Raw genomic sequence first — 25,601 nt, 5'->3', positions numbered from 1 at the left:
GTGGTAGTGTTTATTATTTCCTTGTACTGGTTAGGAAAAGGTCATATTTAAGTACTCTGGAAATTGCTTTGTAGACAAGAAATGATAGTAAGATGAAATGGTTACTTTAAATGTTCTTGCCTGTTTTTTCCCAACTGTTGGACAAGTCCCTAGCTCTGGATCTTTGTATTTAACATGAATGAGCAACACTGTAATACGTGTACTTTTTTGTTCCTGACACCACTGTGGTAGTTTATTTTTAATGTATAAAGTTACCACCCTTGAAGAATTCCCAAATTTATAGCTACTGAACACAGGAGGTCTTCTTCCAAATAGCAGAAATCGCTACAATATATCAACAATTCCTGGCATTATTCCTTGCCTGATTAGTTATTGATACAGTTCATGGTGGTAGTTAAGATTTTATAAGCCCTCACTGGGTCAGGATCCACTGATGTGAGATTGCTTTTACACCTGTGTCTCAGAACAGGTTGGCTGGCCTGCCTCTTCAGTCCGAGGACTGATGGTACTCCCAGAGCTTAGATCAGGCTCCTTTTTAGATACGTGTTTATTATAAAAATGCAGACATTAATGGCAATATGAACCAATGGTATTCTCCTGTTCTCCAACTGACTGTCTACCTGTAAGCACTCAGTCTGGGATCTGCTGCATGCGCCACGCATAACTCTTCAAGGAAGCTACTCCATCTGTGTCCCCCCACCCTGTCCCATCCAGGTTGGCTGAAACCCACCCCACAAGTCCAGACATGTACAGGTTCTGCCCCCAGGAAGAGCTACATGAGCTTCAGCAACTGTGATCTCTAGAGGAGCAGAGGTACTGTTTCAACTTGTGATCACACCTTCACCTTTATGCTACTGAGACTGAAGTCTGAGGACTGAGTGAGACGTTTGCCAGATTTTCAGTGCAACAGACTGAAATTCAAATTTAGCATGTAGACATTTGAGGAGAGTCAGGGGACATGTCTGTTTTATCAGCGACACAATATTTCAAATCAGGAAAAAGTGCTGAGATAATTGTCATGCATTAACAGACCAAAGAAATAATATACTCTGGGTGCAGAAAATTGCCCCCTTTCCCTTTTCCACTATCATATTTTTCTGCCTCAGCATGGCAATGCAGATGACTAAGACAAGATATCTTCTGTGAAAATGCCCAGATGGGAAATTACCCATGCAAAACTCATGGTTAAAGCAGGAAATAAATGCCACAATAAATTGTTATATATGCGGACTCAGAACTTAAACCAGGTACGTCCTTCTAGCAACAGTTAAAAAGACAAAACAGGGAAACAAGAAAACTCAAATGCTTTGTCTCTCATAATTTTCTATTCCATATCTATTGCCGTAAGTGTGTCAAGGCCAGCACTATCTGGACAGAAATAAAAGCTAACATTTCTAAAAAGCTGCCTTCTGCAGCTGCCATGAATCACAAACATTACTGAACTGTACGTATGCTATAGTTTTGGTAAATAGCCATATATCTACTGGGTTTTTTTAAATGGTGCAGCACTGAGGATACAAAAACCTGTTAGGGCTAATTAATAGCTGTGATTCCAAAGGTCTCTCAGACTATGCTGAATAGCAACTGCAGATTTGATGACGCCACTCATGGAAAGCTCTTGGCAAGTATTTTTCTTTTGCCAAGAAATACAAATTATAAACGGACTCTTTCTTCCAACCACATTTTAAAAAGCCTGAATTAGCAAATACAATTCAGTTACCTGTCATGTTGCAGTAAACTTTCAAAGGTCCCAGTGCCCCACTGCCATCTGGATCTATCCAGTAGTAATTTGAAGTTTTGCCCAAGTGTTTGTATGCTTCACAAGAGAGTTCATAAATAGCTGGAATTAAATAAAACACAGCAATAAGGACCTTCATATCCTGGAGAAAAAAAAAGTTATTATAATAAACTGACTATTTATTTATCAAGAACTATACCTTTGACATTAAAGTAACATCACTGATATCCATAGAAAACAAAGCAGTTTTCCAAAAGATACAGAATTGATTAAAAGCTTGAGGCATGCAATTAAATATTTTGGCATGTGAGAGAAAGCCAGAATAGGAAGAGAATTCCAACAACTTGAGGATGGGGAGGAACAAACAAACATTTTCAAGAGTATATTTAAATTGTTTTTGAAAATACTTTGGTTCAGAATTTTTGTTTATACACTGGTTCAAGTTTTACACCATAAACAGAGACACTTCTGTTGATCCAACACACTTTTCCCTTTAAGTTTCTTTCAAAACATAAGCTAAAAACATGATGAGTTTTCTCTCTCCAAATTTTAGAATTTTGCAACTTTTATTAAAACTCAGAGTAATATCGAGATTCAAAACTGTGAAATTGCTCACTGCATGTAATACCTATCTCTGCACAACTCTGCAGTTACTCTCTTACGTATCTATACAACTAATACTGTGTTCCAGCAAGGTCTAAAATTTCACAATATTTGCTGGAAGTAGTTTAATTGATTTAGCAGGGGTTTCAGTTTCAATTTCTCCCTGACCCCTCTGTACTGGTTTCTATTTCAAGTCATAAAAATGCTTGTTAAATTGAGTTATAATGAATAGCTCAGACATAGTAAGTACTGTAGATAGAAGCTTTTTTAGTAATGTTCATATTTTCTTTGAAATGTAAAACTATAACCAAGCTATGTGTACTACACATGAATAAATTAAAGTATTTTGGAAAAACTGGCAATTTATATTGATTGGTATATGTACTTAGGGTTGGCAATTTATTTAAAAAGTTTTCTATGTATATATTTTTAAATAATGTGTAATGCTTTGTTTTCCAAAGACCATATGGTACAGCTTTTTTTTGTTTGGAATCATAAATCAGCTGCTAAAAAAAATGAAATATTTTTTTAACCAGACTTCATATCCAGTCTAAAATTTTATCTAATTTGTTGGCAATTCTTGCAAGTGACCTTCTTGCTAAGACTGGCTTTATTACAAATTTCCGTAAGGAAGAGCTGTTTTGCTGGGCTCTGATGTAGAATGACTGATCACACAGACACACTTAAAGGCCTCTAACCAACTATTAAGACACTAGAAGGAAAGTTGAGCTAAAAAAGTCTCCAATTCTGCTGTGGCATGAATACAAAGCTGGACTGTTACCTATGTATGAAGAGAACCTCCTTTTTGATGCTACAGGAGAAAGAATCTCCTGTAAAGTTGTATGTGTGCATTACAGGGTCTAAAGTCAATTTTATACAAGAAGTAGACAGTTCAACTAAATTGTGAAATATTCCAAGCCATCTCCTCTTTCTCCCCAAACTAAGGTCAACAGATTCTTTCATTATTAAAGAAATTGTATGCCCTTTCTTCAGACATTTTCATGCAGATTTCATAAGGAATTCATAACCAATTTTATTCAGAAATGTTTTTCTAAGTCTCTACATACTACCCAAACGTAATCACAAAATACCAACTCTGTTAATTTATACTTGTGATATCAAGTCACAGATTTTGACAGGTCAAGTCAAGAAAATGACAAATACTGTTTATTATCACCCAGAAGTTTGGTGTTTTCATTCTCTAAATCCTTTTAGAACACCAAAGGAATTCTGTCTTTCTAGTATTCAGACCTTTATGTAGGGTCAGATGACATTTTCTCTAAGTTTGCTTCTTTCAAGAAGAAAGGCTAATCTTTGTACTGAGGTACTACCACAATTATATTAGAAATATTAGAAAAAAAAATTAGAGAGTGTTAAACGGAAGACAAAACTAAGTTACAGTTTTTAATCAGACACTCATTTATCCCTACTGAGCATTCTTCCAGAAAATTATAGTGTTTAGATACAACACCATTCCTTCTATTCTTCTGGAATAGGACGAATAGAAAGTGATAGGTTAGTTAGCATTACAGCAGGAAACAGGATGTTTTTTAGTAAGTCAGCATTTGTTAAGCTTCAACATTATGTTGAACACCAAACAACAGAAATTAAGATCATTCTTTAAATAAAGACAAAAGAGGGGTATAATCTAAATAAATTCAACTTGTTAGAAGTGTTTTTATGAGAGCATGATAGGTTTTGACAGGTTTTATCTACATGTAGATGCATACTTAAAGACCTTAAAAATGGGAATAAACAAAAATTAAAGGGTAGGTCCTAGTGCAAGGAGCAGTCATGTACAAATCATATAGCAGGAGTATAGAAATAAAATGGAGAAATTAAGTTGGTATAATGACAAAATAATTGGCAATTAATATTCAATAGTAAACAGCAAACAATAATGTTCTGGTGTATGAAGACATCTGATGACAGAAAGAGACCTTGTTGTTGACTTGAGATGGAAAAGGGTAGCCACCAACATAAACAGCAGAATAACAGTGGCAAGCATGAGGCAGAGAAAGCAACTGTGAAGGGGAGGAGAGTATGACATAATGCCAAGATGCCAAAGAAGTGGAAGATGATGTAAAAAGACAACCTAAAGTCACTGTCAAAGTCCGTGCTTCTTTTAAATAGGTTTATGAAATGCTGCAAAAAAGATCAATAGTGTGTAAGACAGAAGAACAGGTAAAATTAGAAACTAAGAAACCCAAAGAAAATGCAGAATAGATGAAAGGACAAACATTTAAGGAACAAGAAAATGAAAACAGAATACAGAAAGGAAGAGACCATGACAGAATCACAACACCTTAAATTAGAAAATTGATAAAGTTAACAGAGTCAAGGAAGGACAAATCAGCAAAATGCAAGATTTGAATATAAAGTCTATAATGTTCACATGCAAATAAGGTGAAAAGTTTGCAGGTATATGCATACAGAGAAGGGGCAGACAGAGAGAGAGAAGGGTCTCTTAGTGCTATTTCTTCTGGAAAATAGGGGGAAGAAATAACAAAAGGACCGAAGACAATAGGCACTAGATTTCTGCTTTTCAAGCCAGTAGAAATACAATGCCAAAAAAGCATATTTCCTTTCTCATAGTACATTTATTCTTCAGCGACTTCTGAATAGTATTAAACCCCCAAAATCTTTCAAGCTAAAGATAAAACTTAGCTGTGCCCTGATGTGCAGACTGGCTATTTCTAGCATAATAGATCCAGTTGTTGATGGGGTTCTTTTATGTTACTTACATTCTTTCTGAGAAGAGGGGGGAAAAATATCAGCCTATGAATAGCTTCCTCACTCTTAACAGGTTTTCATATTGCTTCAAAATCTGTCTACAAGAATTAAGAGGTGAAAACCTAGTCAGAAACATGATCCAAAGTCCTAAGAATCCAGTAAAAAGTATGTATGAAAAGAATCAAGACCAGAAAGAGAATCAAAAAGATGGTATAGCCTTTTTGAAGTTTAAGAATAACCTGAATAATACAGATCAAACCGAGACCCTCAAATCAATTTCATGATATAATTTGAAAGAAATTAGCTGTGTTTCAACATGAAGTTAAAAAAATAACCAAAAAATCCACCACAAATCACACATACAAATAATAATAATAAAATTTCAAAAATAATTAAAAATAATCTCATTTTTACTGTTGGTGTGACACATCAAGCTTCTTTAAGCTTCTTAGTCTGGGCAGAAAATCCAGGCATTTTAAGCAGCTGACAAAAGCAACTCTGAACACATTTTTGATGTTCACCATTGACTAAGCTAATCGTCACAACAGGGGCCTTAAGCATGGCTTGAGGGAAGAAGGTTCTCTTCTGATAAAAGCTTGACTAGGGAAGCAGAGTATGGGAAAACAAGTCAGACTGAAACAAAAACTAACAAAAAACCGTGTAGCCACACAGACCTTAACATCATTTCCATCGCTGCATTTCTTCATGGGTTCTTTTCCACTCCCAGAACTGCTTCCCTGAATCCCAAAGGGGAGGTTTCATGGATGGGGGAAGACAACACATTTCCAAGTTCTTAAACGTTTTAAACATATAAGGAAAGTCGTTCAGAAACTAGTTTATAGATTTTTTTCCAGCTCCAGGCTGACAGCTGAAAGATGGAGTCAGCTTCTTTTCGCGCTCACAGCACTGGGAGCAGCCATCAGTGCCGGACCATCCCCATGGAAGTTCGGGTGAGCGACAGAACTTGGCTTTCAGGGGTTTTTTTCCCCCAAATCCAGGATACACGTGGCGAGAGGTGCATCCCACTTGGGAGCATCTGGAGCCGCAGCCTCAGTGGGAAATTTCAAGGCGCAGGGGGATCTGTGCACCCATCAAGGTCCAACAAAGGGGGTAGGATGAGTCACCTGGGCGTGTTCTGGAAGTCTGTGCAGTTAGTCGTCAAAATAAATGTGGGGTCCAGACAGAGGTCCCACACAGAGTGCCAGAGCCAGGCCCTAGTGGAAGGTGTCAGAGACAACACCTGTGTTTAGATACAAACAGGAGAATCATCTGCTCAGCATGGTGGCTGAGGTGAAGGGGGAAGTCAGAAGACTAAGGACTGTAAGAGAGTGTGAAAGGGAGATAGACTGGTGGAGCCAGACCCTACCATCCCTGAGGGAAAGGCAGCAGGTGCAGCCTCCAAAAGAAGCAGGGGATCCCCATCCCTCTTGTCACCTGGAAAAAGAAGGGGTCCTAAGAGACATGGGGGAAATGGAAACAGTGGGAGGAGAGGCTGACACACCAGAAGGCTGAGGTGCCATTCAGTGAGACCTGCACAGGCTGAAAAGTTGGGCAGGGAGAAATTTAATGAAATATAGCATGGGCAAGTGTAGAGTTTGCACCTGAGGAAGAACAATCCCATGTACCAGTACAGGCTGGGGACTGACCTGTTGGAGAGCAGTGTAGGGGAAAGGGACCTGGTGGACAGGAGGATGACCGTGAGCCAGCAATGTGCCCTTGTGGCCAGGAAGGCCAATGGCATCCTGGGATGTATTAGAAGGGGTGTGGTTAATAGGTTAAGAGAGGTGTTCCTCACTCTCTACTCTGCCTTGATGAGGCTGCATCTGGAATCTGGTGTCCAGTTCTGGGCCCCTCGGTTCAAGAAGAACAGGGAACTGCTTGAAAGAGTCCAGTGCAGAGCCACAAAGATGATGAGGGGAGTGAAACATCTCCCTTATGAGGAAAGGCTAAGGGAGCTGGGTCTCTTTAGCTTGGAGGAGACGGAGGGGTGACCTCATCAATGTTTACAAATATGTAAAGGGTGAGTGTCAGGAGGATGGAGCCAGGCTCTTCTCAGTGCCGTCCAATGATAGGACAAGAGGCAACAGGTGCAAGCTGGAGCATAGGAGGTTCCACGTAAATGTAAGGAAAAGCTGAGGGTGCCAGAGCACTGGAACAGGCTGCCCAGAGAGGGTGTGGAGTCTCCTTCTCTGGAGACATTCAAAACATGCCTGGGACATGTACCTTTTTGACCTACTCTGGATGATCCTGGTCTGGCAGCAGGGTTTGAACTAGATGATCTTTTGAGGTCCCTTCCAACCCCTACCATTCAGTGATTCTGTAATTCTGTTATTCTCTTAGATTTCAGTGGCTCTTTACTGATTTAGGGAAGCAAATGTTCTCCTGTTTTACTTTCTGACTAACAAAAGTAATAAGAGTTGTCCTACACATCTAGCATACCTGCTGGCTACCTCTAGAAAGCAGGAGAGCTAAATGACAAAAAGGATTTAGCAGTTCTTTCACCCTACATTATGAGGGTAGAACCATAGAGTTTCAGTAGCACCTTGGTGTACTATAGCTTTTGCATCACTATGTAAAAAGGAAGCTTTAATTTAATGACTGACAAAGAGCCTCCTTTTGTAAGTACAAAGCTCATTATAAATACAAGACCTAGGGTGAACAGTTTGCACTATGTGACACAATGAATATGTTACAGTATGCTTTGTTTCTTATTCAAGGCTGCTGCAGAGGATAAACTTTAAACTGCTGCTATTACAGATGTAAATCTCCTCAGCTTTACAGGGGCATAGGAAGGGTGTAGATTCACAGGAACTGGTGGAATTAAATTACAGTAAAAGTAACAGAAACAGGCAGTGCATGAGATACATAAAGTCCAGCTATGCCTCTCCATCACTTTCAACTTCCCATAGAAATACTGAAAGCTAAATAGCCTGTGAGATGCTTGGATTTATGTCACTCAAGCTGGTTTCAACTTGAGCTCCTCGAAAAGGACTAAAAGGATGAACATACAAGGAAGGCAGAAAAATACCCTCAAAATTACTCAAGAAATAGTTGCACACTGAAATGGCATACCTGCAGTTTATTTTAAAAGATGGGAGATTTGTTATTGCTTTACCATAATATATGTTCAAAAGATCAACTGCAGAACTGAAAATAAATTAAAAAAGAAAGTTTTTATATATAAACACACTGGAAGCTTCTGCTCTGTAAGTGGAAGTTTCTCCCTGTCCAGATATAAAAATTCTGTGGTTTAAAATTCATCTTTATAATGCCTAAGAACATAAAAGTACAACCAAGAAAAAAAATCACTCTCCAGTTATAGTTCAGCTTACAATAAGTATGTAAGGGTTGGTAAAGTCAGCCAAAATGAAGTGTGAGCAAGTATTTACATCTCATATTTTAAAAATGAAGTAAACATTTCAGATATAACAATGAGATGGAAGTATTGCTAGAAATTCATACTGTACCAATGAGCACTCTCAGAAAGGCTCTGCACTGCAATTTTATTACATCCAATTTTCGATAAAGCCTAGCGATACATAACTATGTTTAATTTTTAAATAACAAGTCTATTTTTGGTATGTAAATCCCTCCACATCGTCGTGTAAGCAGGCACACAAACACACACCTTCTAGATGATTCTTCTGCTTTTACTTTCATTATTATTGTAATTATCCTTCCTACAAGGGAAGAGAAGAAAGCTTAAACTAAGTCTTTACTCATTGGTAGAAGAGTAAATTAACATGACCTTGTTTATGGTGAGCTTGAAATGTTTTCTCAAGTATCTGCTGCCAGGTGCCCAAATGTTAGGGGTGTCCTTGTTCATTTGCTGTTTGCAAAAACAGGTGTGGTTGAAAACTGATGGTGAGCATTCCTGGGTTTGCTTCTTCCATCCTTTTAGGCTGTCAGTTTACAGAAGCTCCCAAAAACTCCAGCTATAAGAGCTGAAATCTAAAATTATGAATCAAAAACCAAGGAGCACCACCTGCCACCAGAATCCAAAAGAGCTCATCAGTCAAATAGAGACAGAAGTAGGAAACTACAGCTGAAGAAGAAACCATCACCATTCTGATAGATAACTACACATGTCTAAAATGTTTAATGCTGTTTCAACACACTTCAACTTATATCTCCAAGTATAGGCACTCACATAAAAAGAGCTCCAAAACATTAAAAACACCAAACACAATCTGGTCCTGCACAGCAAAGATTCTAAGGTAACCAAGATTTCCACTTCGGTGTTTTTTCTTGCCATTTTTGTCTACCATGTAATTATCTTAATGTAAAATAGACAGTAAAAAATCTGGTTTAGTTCCTGCATACAGCCAAAGACCCCTTTCAAAAAATCCTTCTTGGTTTAAAAATATCTTTAAATATTTGCTAAAATAATACCCTCCCCTAAACAAAATAAAGGGATAGTGGGAATGAGAATAGAATTCTAACAAGACCAAACTTGTCTTCCAACAACAACAGTAGCTCTTCAAAACTAAATTTCTGATGGACTTCTAAATACAGCAATTTCTGCATGACCAGAAGGTGGATCTTCAACCAAGAGGTGCTCACCACAAACTACACAGCTAAATTTCAGCCAGCTTTGGCTGCTCACAGTGTGCTCTCTCTGTTACAATGGAATAGGAGGAAGGTGACAGCACACTCAGCTAGCTGTGGTGTGCACTGTCTGCACCAGCCTACATGCACTTAGAAACTGAGCTTGAATGTGCCAGTAACTGGAGTGAAGCTCACGTCCAAGAAGAAAAGTGAGTTTCTTGATGCTTTATGCATGTTCTAAATGTGATGTGTATATAAGAAGATTCATTTTGCCATTTCAAGTTCCTTTGAAAAAGGGATCTACTCTGATGCTACAGAAATTCCAGAAATTTCTTTCTGAAGAAATACTATTCTAGATTCAGTTACGCTGCATGCATTTGCAACCTAGTCATTTGTATTCAAGAAAAAACAAGGCATAATGAAGTGTGCAAATGTGAGTGCACTTGCTAATGCAGTATTGTCTAATTACTAATGACAATGGAAATCAGAAAACCTGCATTTACTGGCTTTATGTGTAATTGCAAATTTGAGTAAAACTAAAACCTTTAAAGCCTCATAATACTTACAAATCTTTTGCTTATCTTGCATATGTTAGAATATTATTTTCTCCTGTTTTTAATGAGAATTTATGTGAAATGTCACTCAGCAAAAATGCACTCTTCTCATATCAATGCAATTAAGCATTTTGAAATTTTCACTGTAAATAAGAGAATTTGAAATACTGGAAGGTACCATGAAGAAGTCCATCAAATCACAGCTTTATATGACATGGTGCATGGTTTAACTGATCATTTTTCCAGTTGCAATAAAACCAAGACCAAAACCTACTTGTCAGTAACTGAGCTACTGCAGTCCTAAAAGCAAAAGCAAGCACAAGCCGTAGCACCTTCACACACCTTCATAGTGAATCTGAGATTTGACTGTTTCTGGGATACTATCAGTGTATCTTGGCCAGTAACCAGGCTCTTGGCTTGCTCTCACAGCTGGCCAGGACAAAGACATGAAATCAAAGAGCTCTGAACTTTATCCTTCCACCGTGGCTACATGAGATTAGCAAGAGTCCATCACAGACTGCACAACTATTTTACGGCAGTTCAAACAGAAGTTAACTTAAGCCCAAGGGTTTAGTTCTGTTACTATAATATTGAATAAGTATTACATAATTCTACAAGACAGCCAGGAAAAAGGTTGTTCAATTGCTCAAATTGTATTTGGAGTAGTAAGTGCCAGGAAAAAAAGCTGAATCTTTTTCCTGATTGTATAACTAATGTACAGCAGAATCACATGGCTGAGATGAATATCCCATCTCCCAAAAAAAGCTCAATTACATCCATGTATCATTCCTGACATAGTCCAGTTGAAAATATCCCCAGATGTAAATTCCTCAACAGGACAAGGCAACTTAGAGCTCCATCAGCCCTTCAGTATCAACGTTTATCCCACTTCCTACACTGTGAAGCTGCTCTGCTGCAATTTCAACTCATCATCTCCTTCTACCCATCATGAATTTAGAGAATAGCTGATTGTATTGCTCCTTGCAGCCATCTTTTGTCTATCTGCAGATATAAATTTCTTCTCTACATTAATGTAAAGAGGTCAAGCTCATTCATCTTGGCCACAGATTGTGTTTCTAGACTCTAAATTATTCTTCTTGCACGGCTCTGAACTCTACATTTTTTTTCATGAAGCTCAGCATATGAAAGTGGACAATGCTCAGAACAAGCGGATTAATTTACACATCCTACAAATTATGCTTCTGTAAATTCATCCCCAAATAGTGTATTCCTTATTCACAGAGGCATATGCAATGAACTACAAGGTAAAAAGCCAACAATAAGGCCCACTTCTAAAGAACTGAATAAAAAAGACCACCCATAACCAAACCAGAAGTTTTCATCAGTCTCTACCTCTACAGTTCATTAATCCCTCCTAAGCATAGTCCTACCCAATGTTCAGTTGCTGTGTACCTCAAAATCCTTAAAATAGTTTCCAAAGAAAGACCATTCTGGAATCTTGTATATATATGTAACTATATACAGATATATCATACATCAAAGTATTATACAAAACACATATGCACACTATTATTTTTTTTTAATGAATTGGGAAGGTTAACTAACAGAAGAAGGAGTTTTAGTGCTTTTATGCCTGGACTGGTATACATTTCTGTCCACAGCTGCATTAGCTGTCATGCCACTGAAACTTTCCATCAGCAGAGCCCCTTCATTACTGAGCACAAACCTTCTTCCTGCTGTCACGGATTTAACCTTCAGCCTTCTTAAAGCTCTGAAGTTAAGGATTGCCACTTTCCCAGCTGCTATATCTCCCTCATGCTCTCCTCTGCCTCCTACTGTGAGAAAATCAACTTATAAAGGATTCTCATTATTAGTGCAATATTCAAATATGCCTGGTAGAAACAAAAAGGAAATTGAAAAGCAGAAAAAAATAAAAATATGAAGATATGTGGAAATTTGCCAGATTTGTGACAAGCTGACTCTAGGCTCATTTACGTCAGTGATAAACATGACAATTACCATTGCAGTAACAAAGGCAAGAAAGTAGTAGAGTTGCCATCAGAGTAAGAAAAAGAGCACAAGTTTATTGGCCTCTGGGATAATAAAGAAAATTACTGCTAGAGGGGTGAAAACTATAATCTGTGTTAACACACAGCAACGTAACCTAGGAACTTGTTATGAATACAGAATAAAACCATCCAATTTATGACCAAAACAAAGGTGCTTCTGTTTCTCTCAAATACAGTCTTTGTTTGCTTTGGGCTGAGGGAGGGGAGGCAGAAAGAAATGAATTTAAATCCAAAAGGCTGATCAAAGATGGATTTTTAAACAAATCTAGCAGTGATTTTAAATTAGAAGCCATAGATTAGGCAATTAGCATGCTTGTAAAACTGTCAGCCTACAGACATCACAAGAAAGAGGTATAATTAGACACTAATTTTTAACAAGGTGCTTTTGAGAATTAAGTCATTCAAGGATACACAAACACTTAAAAAACCCCAACAAAACTACAAAAACAAACAACAACCCTGCCTTCTAGCATGGTTCTTTGTGCCTGAAAAAAACAATGTTCAGAGGAAAAATGTTGGAAAGGCAGAACTGCAAGTCATGCCAAACATCTCTGTGTAAGGCACACTTTCATTTTAAGTCTGGATGGTTTGGCACATTTATGTAGCTGCAATGTATTAGTGGCACTGCATCTGAGGGGGAAGATTTTCAAATAAACTCCACTGTGCTTGCACTGGCCTCGCTTGTGTGGCTGTGTCCCAGCCACAGAAAGCTTCAGAGCTGCCTGAAGCTCATTTAAGTCTTCTCCAGCTGGGAGACAACAGAAACATTGTTGGTACCATCTTGCCCCTTTCTTCTATCCCTCTCTCCCACGCAAAAGGCTTCCAGGTTGGTAGAAACACTGAGTTTGAAAAATCCATACCCCTGAAGAAAATGTTTTCTGCTCCCACTCCCCCTTATTTTGTATTGCTAGGGCAATGGAAAAAAAGGAGATAAGGTACCAGCCTGGATTTACACTTTCCCAGCTGTTTAATACAAGTGCTTGATTACACTCTGAAATGCACCAAGATAAACAAATGAAAATCTCACCAAATTATACAAGGAGAGAAAACTGATAAATTTAAGTCAGGGTTACAGAAATATCAGAAATCTTATTTTAATACAGGTTGTCTATAAGTGGCTACAAATAGCAAAAAACACAGATTAAACAAAGTTCCTGCCCCTTCTTTCCAATCTTGGATATCACAGCATTTGATCTAAACACCTGAACTTACTCATTAATGTTAAACAATGCTCAGCTGCAGAAAGAGATATTGTCATTACACAGCTTTAAAAGAGATTATTGTGTCTGCTTCTGTTTATTCATGAATATTACTAATCCCAAAATGCATTACTCCCATGCTCATTTGTAAGACTGTAATTAAGTTTTATTTTTACAAGGCTCAACAGTTTGTTGTAACTGTCACCATTTCCTGCCCCTTTCCCTCCTCTTCTCTACCCCAGTTCCCCAAAGATTTTTGTATCTGAACCTATCATAACCAGCAATCCTGTGAAGTACAATATGGTACCTTCCTAGCTGTACTTAATGCAACTTTTATTTGAGTAAAACTTTCTCAAGTTATATATATATAAAAATACTAGTCAAATAAAATTTCTTAAAACCTTATATTAAAAGCTTTTATTTGAAAAAAATTAAACGACACCAACTAGCAGTGGCTTGCCTACAAAACAATTGCTATGTACACAGGCTTACAGACACCTACCCCATCAGTGAGTTTTCCAGAGGAGCTGAGCACTTATTTCCACCACAAGAAAATAGCTAAACCATTATGAAAGCAAACATTCATATCAGCATTTAAATTACCTCCATCAAAATGTCCTCTACCAACATGACACCAGTTTACAATCAATGTATCATCTTTGTCATTTCCATTAATCACTAAGCAGCTCAATGCCAACTGAATTCAACTTTTTTAACTGCTATAAAAATATCAGCAGAAACATCTGTTCTATGTCCCTTCTTTTCGTATTTCCTCTCCAGTACTTTAAATTGGGAATGACTGTGTCCTGGCAACTTACTGGAAATATTTTTCACATCTTTGTCACATAATGGATGAGCTGTGAAATTAGTAACATGTTAGATAGGTACCTTGGAGGTTGCCCTGGTTGGCAGGCATCCTTTTGTTTGTATCTGTATCGCTAGTACCACTGTAGTGTTAATTTTGCTTATTTACTGAGGGGATGAGAATATGGGGAAAGTGTCAGGTACTGTGAATAGAAGCCCATCTGCACATTCACGGAGGAGCTCAGAGATGCAGCCGGCAGGGGAGAAGTGTAAAAAATACCCTGCCAGGCTGCTCCCAGGTCCATCACAGGATCCATCAGCCCATCAAAGGCCCATATGCACAAGCCCAGAGAGGGACCCAAATCAAGGACTCCCAAGCAACAAACAACTTGTCTGGGGCTGTCTCAGCACAGACTCATGCCAGTGTCTGGGCATGGAGCCCATGACCACGAGTCACTGGGAGCAGCTTTCTTCAACAGCTTTCAGACTAAAGGGATTGCTGCCTAAGGGCAGGACACATTATGGGATGCATGGGAAACATAGCTCAGGGTAGCACAGCACTTATGGGATGTTTAGGGGTATAACAAAAGGCAGGAAAAGAGAGAGAGTTAGGTGATCTGGGGGAATAAAATGTATGAAGAAAAAGAGAGGGATAAATGTAAATAGTGGTCTGGTCAGTATGCTTGCCTTGTGCCCTTCATCTGATCAGCACACTCTGTCCTGCCTTCTTAATCAATTCCTTTCTAACTCTTTCCTGGGTGAGGGGCTCTCTGTCATGTGTGCATGGGGGTGTGGGTACCAGTAGCTGGTTTCACACCACAGGTTGGAGGGCCACTGTGTCCCACCACTGGAGCAAGTACAGGTGTGTGCAAGTGTGACGGCTAGCAACGGTCAAGCTGGACTGGCCAGCAAGTATGTGAGGTGTCTTGGGAGCAAGCAGGGTCAAGTAGGTCTCTAAGGCCCAGCTACAGGTGTGAGAGCAGCTGGGTGTCTCTAGGCATGAGAGCACAGAGGGGTCAGCTGTGGGAACCTGGAAAGTCCTGGCCAGCTCTGGGTGGGCGTGCAATGGTCAGCACCACTAACTGAAGTACAACTGCTGCCTCAGGGGTTTTATGTCCAGGTTACAAAAATGGGGGAGACTGGGATCCAAGGCCAGCTATTAGGAAGGCTGAGGCCGAGCCCTGCTGCTGGAGGAAGCTATACTTTACAGAGTTCTTCTAATGATCCTCCACCCTCCTCAGCCAGAGTGGGAAGCAGGGTCAGGCCACTGCGGCTTTGTGTGATTGCACTGCATGTCTGACCATGTATACAGGTCATGTAGCTGAGTGCTTTGTGTGCACGTGCCTCCTGGGAATACACCTTTAACCTTCCTATTGGTAGTATCTGAGATCATTGAGCTGCAGCACCACCACCTCTTTCGGGTTCTTTAATCTGCCACAATATGTTTTGTTCAACAGAAAGTCGTAACATAGGAGTTTTCTCCAATAGCCAGTTCCTCTTTTATATATTGTTGCAATTAACTTCTTATAGAGCCCTTACAGAGTCTGGGTTGTGCTCAGCTGCAACACACCCTCCTCTGTGATCAGTAATGTACTGCCTGATAAGTAGTTCAAGTGATCAAGACCTATCTGAAACTCTCAGCTTCTGTTCAGCAGACCTTTCCAATCTACACAAGTGTTTGATGATGGTCATGCAAACTGCTGGAAGAAAACAACTAAGACGACTGGGTGGAGAGAAAAAATAAATCACAGCAAATTATTGGAGAAGGAATGATAAGGAGAGTAAACAGACTGGTGTGATTGATAGGCAATGACAAAGAAATGGAGAAACATGAAAATGATAAAAACATAAATAAGTTTGAAAAGAAGAGGCATAGTTAAGAATTTCAGAAAGACATAACAAGTCCATGTAGCTCAGTTAGCATGAATTTAAGAAATGCAGTGGTATTTGTTGTACTCTAAAGTAGAAGTGGCAGATAGAAAACAAAAATACTGACAAACTATATTATGTTTTTGAGCATCTACAAGTTCCTTCTGAACCTAAAAGTATTACTGAAAACATCATATAAAATAGAGCAATGATAGTCAAAACAACATGTAATCTAAAGTCTTGTGAACAAGTGATTAGAGAATAAGGATGGGATAAATGAGTTAATGTAAAAGCCACATAGGGGTGCATATACTTAAAACTTTGTAAGATATTCAAAGAAAGACTGTATGGTTCCAGTAAAATAAAATTAGTGCTGGATTTACAGCTAAGTACATAAGTACACAAAAATAGCACAGCTAAGAAAATGAAGAACTACAAACTACATCAACTGAAGAAGGCCAACAGCAAGTGATTGCACTGCATGTCTGACCATGTATACAGGTCATGTAGCTGAGTGCTTTGTGTGCACGTGCCTCCTGGGAATACACCTTTAACCTTCCTATTGGTAGTATCTGAGATCATTGAGCTGCAGCACCACCACCTCTTTCGGGTTCTTTAATCTGCCACAATATGTTTTGTTCAACAGAAAGTCGTAACATAGGAGTTTTCTCCAATAGCCAGTTCCTCTTTTATATATTGTTGCAATTAACTTCTTATAGAGCCCTTACAGAGTCTGGGTTGTGCTCAGCTGCAACACACCCTCCTCTGTGATCAGTAATGTACTGCCTGATAAGTAGTTCAAGTGATCAAGACCTATCTGAAACTCTCAGCTTCTGTTCAGCAGACCTTTCCAATCTACACAAGTGTTTGATGATGGTCATGCAAACTGCTGGAAGAAAACAACTAAGACGACTGGGTGGAGAGAAAAAATAAATCACAGCAAATTATTGGAGAAGGAATGATAAGGAGAGTAAACAGACTGGTGTGATTGATAGGCAATGACAAAGAAATGGAGAAACATGAAAATGATAAAAACATAAATAAGTTTGAAAAGAAGAGGCATAGTTAAGAATTTCAGAAAGACATAACAAGTCCATGTAGCTCAGTTAGCATGAATTTAAGAAATGCAGTGGTATTTGTTGTACTCTAAAGTAGAAGTGGCAGATAGAAAACAAAAATACTGACAAACTATATTATGTTTTTGAGCATCTACAAGTTCCTTCTGAACCTAAAAGTATTACTGAAAACATCATATAAAATAGAGCAATGATAGTCAAAACAACATGTAATCTAAAGTCTTGTGAACAAGTGATTAGAGAATAAGGATGGGATAAATGAGTTAATGTAAAAGCCACATAGGGGTGCATATACTTAAAACTTTGTAAGATATTCAAAGAAAGACTGTATGGTTCCAGTAAAATAAAATTAGTGCTGGATTTACAGCTAAGTACATAAGTACACAAAAATAGCACAGCTAAGAAAATGAAGAACTACAAACTACATCAACTGAAGAAGGCCAACAGCATCCTGGCCTGCATCAGGAATCCTGTGACCAGCAGGACTGGGGAAGTGAACATGCCCCTGTAGTTGACACTGGTGAGGCCACACATTGAGTGCTAAGTTCAGCTCTGGGCCCTCACTGTAGAGACATTGAGGTGCTGGAGCATGTCCAGAGAAAGGCAACAAAGCTGGTGAAGGGTCTGGAGAACAAGTCATACGAGGAAGAGCTGAAGGAACTGGATTTGTTTAGTATGAGCTCTGGGCCCTCACTGTAGAGACATTGAGGTGCTGGAGCATGTCCAGAGAAAGGCAACAAAGCTGGTGAAGGGTCTGGAGAACAAGTCATACGAGGAAGAGCTGAAGGAACTGGATTTGTTTAGTATGAAAGAGGCTGAGGGGAGACCTCATTGCTCTCCTGAACTACCTGAAAGGAGGTTGTACCAAGGTGGGTGTTGGCCTCTTCTCCCAAGTAAGTAACAACAGGACCAAAGGAAATGGCCTGAAGTTGCAGCAGGGGAGGTTTAGACTGGATATTAGGAAGAATTTCTAAATTGAAAGTGGTCAGGCATTGGAACAACCTGCCCAGGGAGGGGATTTAGTTACCATCTCTGCAGACATTCAAGGTCAGGCTTGATGTGGCTCTGAGCAATCTGGTCTAGTTGGAGATACCCCTGCCTATTGTAGGGGGGTTGGACTAGATGACCTTCACAGCTCCCTTCCAACACAAGACATCCTATAATTAGCTGCAAAGATGCACAGTAGTCAGAGCAATGATAACTTCTTTATATATATGCAGACATTTTTATCTCTCCACATGTAATTTTTAAAATATATTATTTTTTAGCTCAGAATAGGGGAACATCCTGTTTTAAAATTGTTTTCCATTAAAAGGGCAGGATGTACCAGCCATTATCTAGGGTTTGTAGCATTCCTATGTACATTACATAGTGTAGAAAGATTTCCTAAATTCTACATTTGTATTGAATTTTCCTGTGTATGGAAGGCAGCATGATCAATTTGAGAAGACTATGGACTGAGAGCATAGATTCAGCCTTTTGTGTTAGCATTTCCCAGTGATGTAATTCTGGGGCAAGTTATTTCTCTTTCTCACTTGGATGGGTTTTTCTTGGTTTGTTTGGTTTGGGTTTTTTCCCCCTCTTTTATACAGTAGGAAGAATGATGCTTGTTGTAGGCTCTTTCAGGTGCATGAAAAACATTACAAGCAGAAGAGCTATTTGAAAAAATGAGAAGAAAGTTGCAAAATAAAATAAAATATTCTGAAAGTTTAATAAGAACAGTAGATAAATGTAAAATCAGACCCTCGTTTATCACACTGGAAACATGCTAAATGTTTGTGAGCTAATGTTTTAATTCAAAACCTTATTTTGAAAAAGGAAACTAACTGTTCAAGGAAATTATGAAACTTTTCCTTCCCTTTGCCCCCTCCCCAAATTTTTCCTAGAAGGGAGGTTAATCTTTCAAATACTGCTAACTGCTTCCAGCTACTTCATAATAGTGTTAGGCTTTGTGATCTAGTTCTATGAATGTGTAAGATGCCGATCCTGCAGGTGGAAGTATGATGGGAAAAGCAGATTCCCAAAGACCTTTGTGTATATGACCTCTGTGCATATGACTAGAGAAGAGTGGCATAATGAGGATTTTGCCTGCCCTAAATAATCTGCTGGAGAGAGCAGAGGCTTTGCAATTAATTCTTTGTCATATGCCAGGTATAAGACTGGTCATCAGTTACACCACAATGTCTAAGAATTGAATTGCCCGGCCTGCTTTAGCAGGAAGTATTAACCTTTTCTGGAATGTATCCTTGAAAATGCAGAATTAGGTAGAGCAATTCAGACCTAACCCTGAGGTGGAAGAGAAGGAGTGGAGCACCTCTTCTGCAATGGGCTGCTTGAGGTAGGAACCTGGCGAGTCTTCTTAAGCAGACTTCCCATGCAAGGTACCATAAGTTAATTAGATCTGATCCTTTGAGGTAGCTTAATAGAGTTTGTCTAGAGGCAGAAGTGTGGTTCATTGGAGGGTATGCTTATGTTTTGTGCCTGAAAGCAATGGAGAAATACTATTGAATTTACCTCTGCCAATAAGATTAAAGGCCAGTCATCTCTTGGACCTGGCTGGCAACTCTGAAAGAGTTGCAGTAGTATTCTTTTCTCACAAGCTGAAGCTATGGGAAGTGTTGCATTTGTGGAAGAAAATGGAGAACACAGGTGAGGGAAACCAAAATACAGCAATTCTTGAGAAGGGTAACAAAACATGGCAGCTCAGTTTCTTACTGATCTCTTTGCTGCAGAAAGTTTCCTGGGTTTTGTGTGGAGTAAATAAGCATTTTTAATTAAGTGAAATTGTAAGATATTTCTAGTGCGTTGTGTGCTGTAATTTTCCTTAATAACTAGGTTTGATAATGTTTATCTTTACAATAGTAGGTGTATGGCCCCAGTAGTAAATGAGCATAGAGATTAATTATTGCCAGTCTTCTGGCAATAATCTGTAGACGTGGTGCTTAGGGACGTGGTTTAGTGGTGGATGTGGCAGTGCTAAGTTAATGGTTGTACTAGATGTTAAAGGTTTTTTCCAACTGAAAAAATTCTAGGATTCTCACACTTGTCTGTGGACAATACTACAGACAGCATTTTTGTGATACAGCTTGGTTCTTGTGTATGGCTCCTTGCTTTCTCAAACTTCATTGTATTCATTTTCACAGCATACTTAAGTATGCTGTATAACATTATACTTAAGCTTCCTGATAGTGGGAGTTTTTGGCAGCTCTACATGCATTTCTTAGGAATCAATTTTTCACATTCACCCTTTCCACTCAGAAGCAAGAGCTGTGTTTGGGTTTTTTTTCTGCATATTTGAGCTGTTCCTCCAAAACTAGGAAAAGCTTTGTACTCTGTTATTTTTATTTTTTTTTTAATTAGTTCGAGGATGTTGTAGTTTTTTTACTCCATTGATCTTTGCATTAACTTCATTCTCTCACATGTCTGAGAAAGCCAGAATTACAGTGACTTCAAAATGTTTTTTCCTCCTAATGGCTGCCAGTGGGATTTTAGTATCAGCACCTTTATGCTATTTTGCAATTTAAGTGTTTTAACAGTGAAGTAAACAATATGTTAGATTGTCTCAATGGAAAAAAATAGAAAAAAGCCAATTAATTTTGAAGCCTTTACATGCAGAGTTCTTTATGATTAATTCCAACTTTGATTTTACAGAATATATGTGTTATTTTACATGTATGTAAAACAACAGTCTATTCTTAATTGTATGTTCTCTTTTAACCACCCCCTGCAAATGATATCTGGTTGTATATTCTGAATAACAATAGAGTACAGGTTAGAGTTGCCTGCAAAGAACTAGTAACTAAGCTTTCCCAAATGCAGGCTGCAATTCAGGCATGTTGCTTGGTTAGCTTTATACATGTTAACTAGGTCACTCAATTAAGAAATAAAAAATACTCTGAATTAGACCCTGATTTCATACTGTTACCGCACTAGACTCCAAACACATTTCCCCCACCTGACAGAAGTTGAGCCTGAAAACTTGTAACACTTTATTCTTAATTATAGTTATATATAAACCACCCCAGCTGTACAAACAGACAAAACCTGAAGCCAGATTTCAGCCCCTACACTCTCACACTTCATCTGATGGAGTAATTTCCAGCTGATTTTTTAATTCCAAAGTAATTACTAATGGTTGACTATTCATATTCTGCTTTGCATCCTAGCACTCATTTTCTCCATTTAACCTTCACCAAATAGTACTGATGCTATTGCTCATTTTGGAGCTGCAGCCCCTTCTGCCCTGAGCAGGAGATCCATCCATTTACTTTTAATAAAAATGCAGATTGCTTCTAATTTATTACAAATTCTGCATAAGCACCTGGTTCAGAGCAGTTCTAAGCTCAGCCGACAAAAATCTAGCAGCGCAAGGAACTAGTTTATGGCACTGAAACAAAGAATGAGCTGATTTTTAAAAAAAAATAGATATTGGAGTAAAAAAACTGCAACATCCTCAAACTAAAAGAAATAATAATAAACTAACAGAGTACAAAGCTTTTCCTAGTTTTGGGGGAACAGCTGAAATATGCAGCAATTTGGGGCTTATGTGATTCACGTGAAAAATTGCATGAAGACCTAAGCAAACAACTTTGCTCTCATTTTAAAATTACATTTTAATAAAAAAGAGGTTATTTAATAATAGCCTGTAACCTTAGAAAAAAAAGTGGATTGTATTAAATCCTTTGAAAATATGTAATAAATGATAGAAGATGAATCCACAAAGGCTATTATAAATTACGATGAAATTTCTTTTGAAAAGCCTTATTGGAAAAGAGATTAGCCTCTTTAGGAAAGCTATCGTACTGATTGTATGATCCTTTTAATAAACTTCTGTAAACAAAAGTAGTTTCTCTATAAACAGGCTTTGAGAATCTCTATTCTCAACAGCAAAGAGACAAACATCCCAGAAATGAGGTTTTGCAGAGTGCATATCAAATTTGAACATTTGATTAGTTTAGATACAGGCTGTGGGAAAGGAGGAGAAGAATAAATTGAAATGGACATCACTGGCTGAGAACAATCAGTTGTTGAAAGCGCTTTCTCAGACAATGCGAAAAGGTGCGAAGACAAAAGCCTCTTCCTTGAGATTTCAGAAATCCTACCTCACCTTTTTCCCCTATTTCTCCAAGAACAGCATTGCTCAGACACACACACAACCATGCTGTCGAGCTTGCATGCATTATTATTCACCTCCTGGAATCTACTTTACTTAGGTCACAAATATAGAGTCTTAAAGTAGGGGTCCTCAAGCCCGCAGCCTTCATCAGGGCCAACCATCACCTTCACAGGAGGATGAGGCAGAATGTGGGGAAAACTGCACTCCCTTTGCTGACAGCAGCTAGTACACAGCTGAATCTGTAAGAACAGAGCTAAAAGAGGTGATCAGGTCAGTTTTTAATTGAAATATTTATTTGTTTGTTTGTTTGTTTGTTTTTAAAATCCTAAGGGACCATAAGGGACATGCAGAATAAAAGCAGGGCCTAGATAACGAGACAGTAAGAATTACACAAAACCAGATTCCAGTTAGAGAAAAACCCTCCCCAAGTAGTCAACAGCCTGGCTGTGTATCCCACAGCAGCTATGCTCCATCAGCTCAAATGAGGCAAAACACCTGAGGATGGGGGAAGGGGAGCAACTCAGACTTTGCCCTACTGAAAGTTCTTCCTTTATGCTTTCAAAACTCAGCAGCTTGTGTTTTCAATATTTACTGTGAGCCTCTGGATTATTTCTCATTTCTCCTTTCATATAACTCAAATAATGAAGGATGAACAAGGCTACTGGAAATTGCAAAGCCCCCCTTCATGCCTTTTTTTTTTTTTTTACCCCTGCAGAGTCTCGGTCCAGTATGTTCATATGTTGCCCAGTTTACCTACAGTAATTCTCAATTTGTTACCAGGCATTCAGTGGAAGACCTGGCAGTCTTGTGTAAATCATTCAGTCATATGGGCTGCTGAACCTATGCTCAATCTCTTTAAAAACAGATGCTTGCATGTGCACGGGTTCCCATGGGTTGCATTTATCATGATACCGCTTTCTGCAGTGCCCAATGCTGAAATCCAACATTTGTTCATGCAAGATGCAGCTGACTAAAGCATTCTGTTTCATTGGCATTCAGAAATGTAAAGGTGATGGTTTGTTACAGACCTGCCCACAAATCTCCACAGGACAACTGGAGGGGAGAGTTTTGTATTAAACCTTCTCAAAACATAGGACATTTCTGATTTAAAGCATGCCTCCTGTCTTTTGAACAGAATATTCTTTCACAAGAATGTCTTACATGTTTCTGAGCAGAAAAGTATTTATGATTCTTCCATAGCTTCCCAATGGAGAAAATGATGTAAGAAACATGCTTATATGCTTATCTTTGGAAAGATTACATAGAAAGGATTTAGAAACCCTCACACACACAGGACCAATACAATATTTAAATGCTGGAAGAATTGGTTTTGGACTTAAGGGTGGCAGATGGCGTGAACATGGTACGAAACCCACTCAGATATGATGTGCCCATCAACTTCGCTCAATTCCCAAAGTTGTAAACGTAGCAAATTTACTACCTAGTTGAAAAAATTTGTACATCCTGTCTTCTTCTCCATCCCCATCTTTCAACAACTGAGAAATAAATTTCAAAACTTAAAAGTGTCTTTTCATTTTTAGTACAAGGTGTGTAGCCCTGGTATGACAGAGTTGGTCATCGTTCCTATATATTTTACTACCTATTTTACACCAGAAATCAAAACTTGAATTTAACATCAGGAATCTGCTTAAAAAGGTAACGCCATTTCATTAGGAAAAAGAAAATGACACTGAGTGATTTCTACAGTCTTCTAAGGAATTCTTTGAGCATGCAAAGGCTGAAAGCAATCAATAGTAAGAATAATATCAGTTATGAACTGAGATACACAAACACAGAGTATTTTGAAAGCATATTCTAGAGTCTCATATCTGTGACCCTCCATGTCACTCTCTGACAGAGGCTTTTTTCAACAGTTTGCACATGAAATGCAAATTTGTAAGGTTCACTTGTTATTTTACCAACATCCACCTGACAAGAGCAGAGAACTAAAAAGAAGAAGGAAGCAACAGACTTAAATTTACTGATCCAAAATACATTTTAATTGGTGTTTTTAATAAAGATCTGCTTTTTCTTATAAACCTAAAATGGCTCAGTACTGAGAGGACTATATGTCATTGGCCTGGCTGTAATAAAACTGCTAAAGAAGTTAATGAGAGCTCTCAACAAATAATGAGAGTAGAGATGAACACTAAGTTCTGTGGTTGGCTGCAAAGTAATTTCTTGCCCAAGTTACTGTTCCAAATAGAGTCTTGCCTGGTAGAGGACATTCCTCACCATGGACTGTTTAGTGAGCTATGCAAGATGTATTAGGGTTTTCAGTCTAAACTGTAAATGACAGGCATGCCTACTCTCACACCCAAAGACCCTTATCAGATGGTTTCTTTTAATAAACTGCCAAGATTATAAAGGCAGTGGAGAAGTCAGAAATTGCACTGACATAGAGGCTATTCTGAGACACAAGTGGGGTGTTACTCACACTGCCAGTGCCAATATGATCCTCCAAGTACTTAGTGACAAGATATTGTGTTCTGTGACCGTATCTGGGAATTCATTCTGTAGTCTCATGTAGTAGTTAGACTAACACACCTAATTTGCTATGAAAAAGTTGTGCACACAGGGGATCCAAGGATGAGAGATGCTTAACAGAGAAGTGTGTTTTCTACAGAAGAAGCAAGTAAGTAGCAGGAGGATGCCAGCATAGTATTTGTTTCTTAGTAAGAATTAAAAGTGGGAATTGTTTTAGATGTGCACATATATTCAATATGGATGTTGCTGGCTGACAGTGGGAGAAACACCATTTGGTTTTCAAACTCTTGCAAGCGCGTAAAACTTCCCTGGCATAGTGTAACCCACTGGAACACCCTGAGCAGAGGAAGCAATGCTTTAAAGCTAGCACCTCTGTGCACTTTTAGTCAACATCTGTAATACAGTGCTTCAGCCCTTCCTGGGACACACTCATGTACTTTTACATCCTTGTAACCTTGACATCTTTGCTGCGTGTGTCACCCCCATGTCACAGCGTCACCACCGGCGACGTGGCAGTCACAATGTCCCAGGGCAGTATAAAAGGGGGTATCCCCCTGGCTTCTGCTGTCAGAGCTGGCCCCGGGAGGCAAGAGGTATGAGAGGAAGTCCTTGAGGAGCTGGTAAGATTACTTGGAGGGGATGGGGAAGGGAGGGGAGACAGGAGGATGGACAGGGATGCTGAAGATTCTTTGCTGCAAGAGCATCTCTAGGTAGGACCACCTTTGAATTCCATCTGAGGGACAGAAATCCTTTTCAGCTGGATAGCCATAGCCAGACCAAGGGAATGGCTTCTTGAGGAGCACTGCAGAGCTAGTTGTCCTCAACCCCTGCAAAGCCAGGGGCA

At 38.9% G+C, this 25,601-nt stretch overlaps 1 protein-coding gene across 1 annotated transcript in view; it reads right to left on the bottom strand.

Annotated features, from left to right (window-relative positions):
• Positions 1 to 25,601, bottom strand: part of LOC104397307 (contactin-associated protein-like 2) — a gene marked incomplete at both ends in the record, with an annotated part of 638,963 nt that overhangs the window by 218,543 nt on the left and 394,819 nt on the right. The window contains one exon of the mRNA XM_010007259.1: positions 1,721 to 1,840. Within this exon, the coding sequence (XP_010005561.1) occupies positions 1,721 to 1,840 (120 nt within the window). The remainder of the gene's footprint in view (positions 1 to 1,720; positions 1,841 to 25,601) is intronic.

Source organism: Chaetura pelagica, unplaced genomic scaffold (assembly GCF_000747805.2).
Source record: "Chaetura pelagica isolate M959 unplaced genomic scaffold, ChaPel_1.0 scaffold431, whole genome shotgun sequence".
NCBI lineage: Eukaryota > Metazoa > Chordata > Aves > Apodiformes > Apodidae > Chaetura > Chaetura pelagica.
Note: the sequence above shows the minus strand (reverse complement) of the source record. Positions and strands in the feature narration are given on the sequence as shown.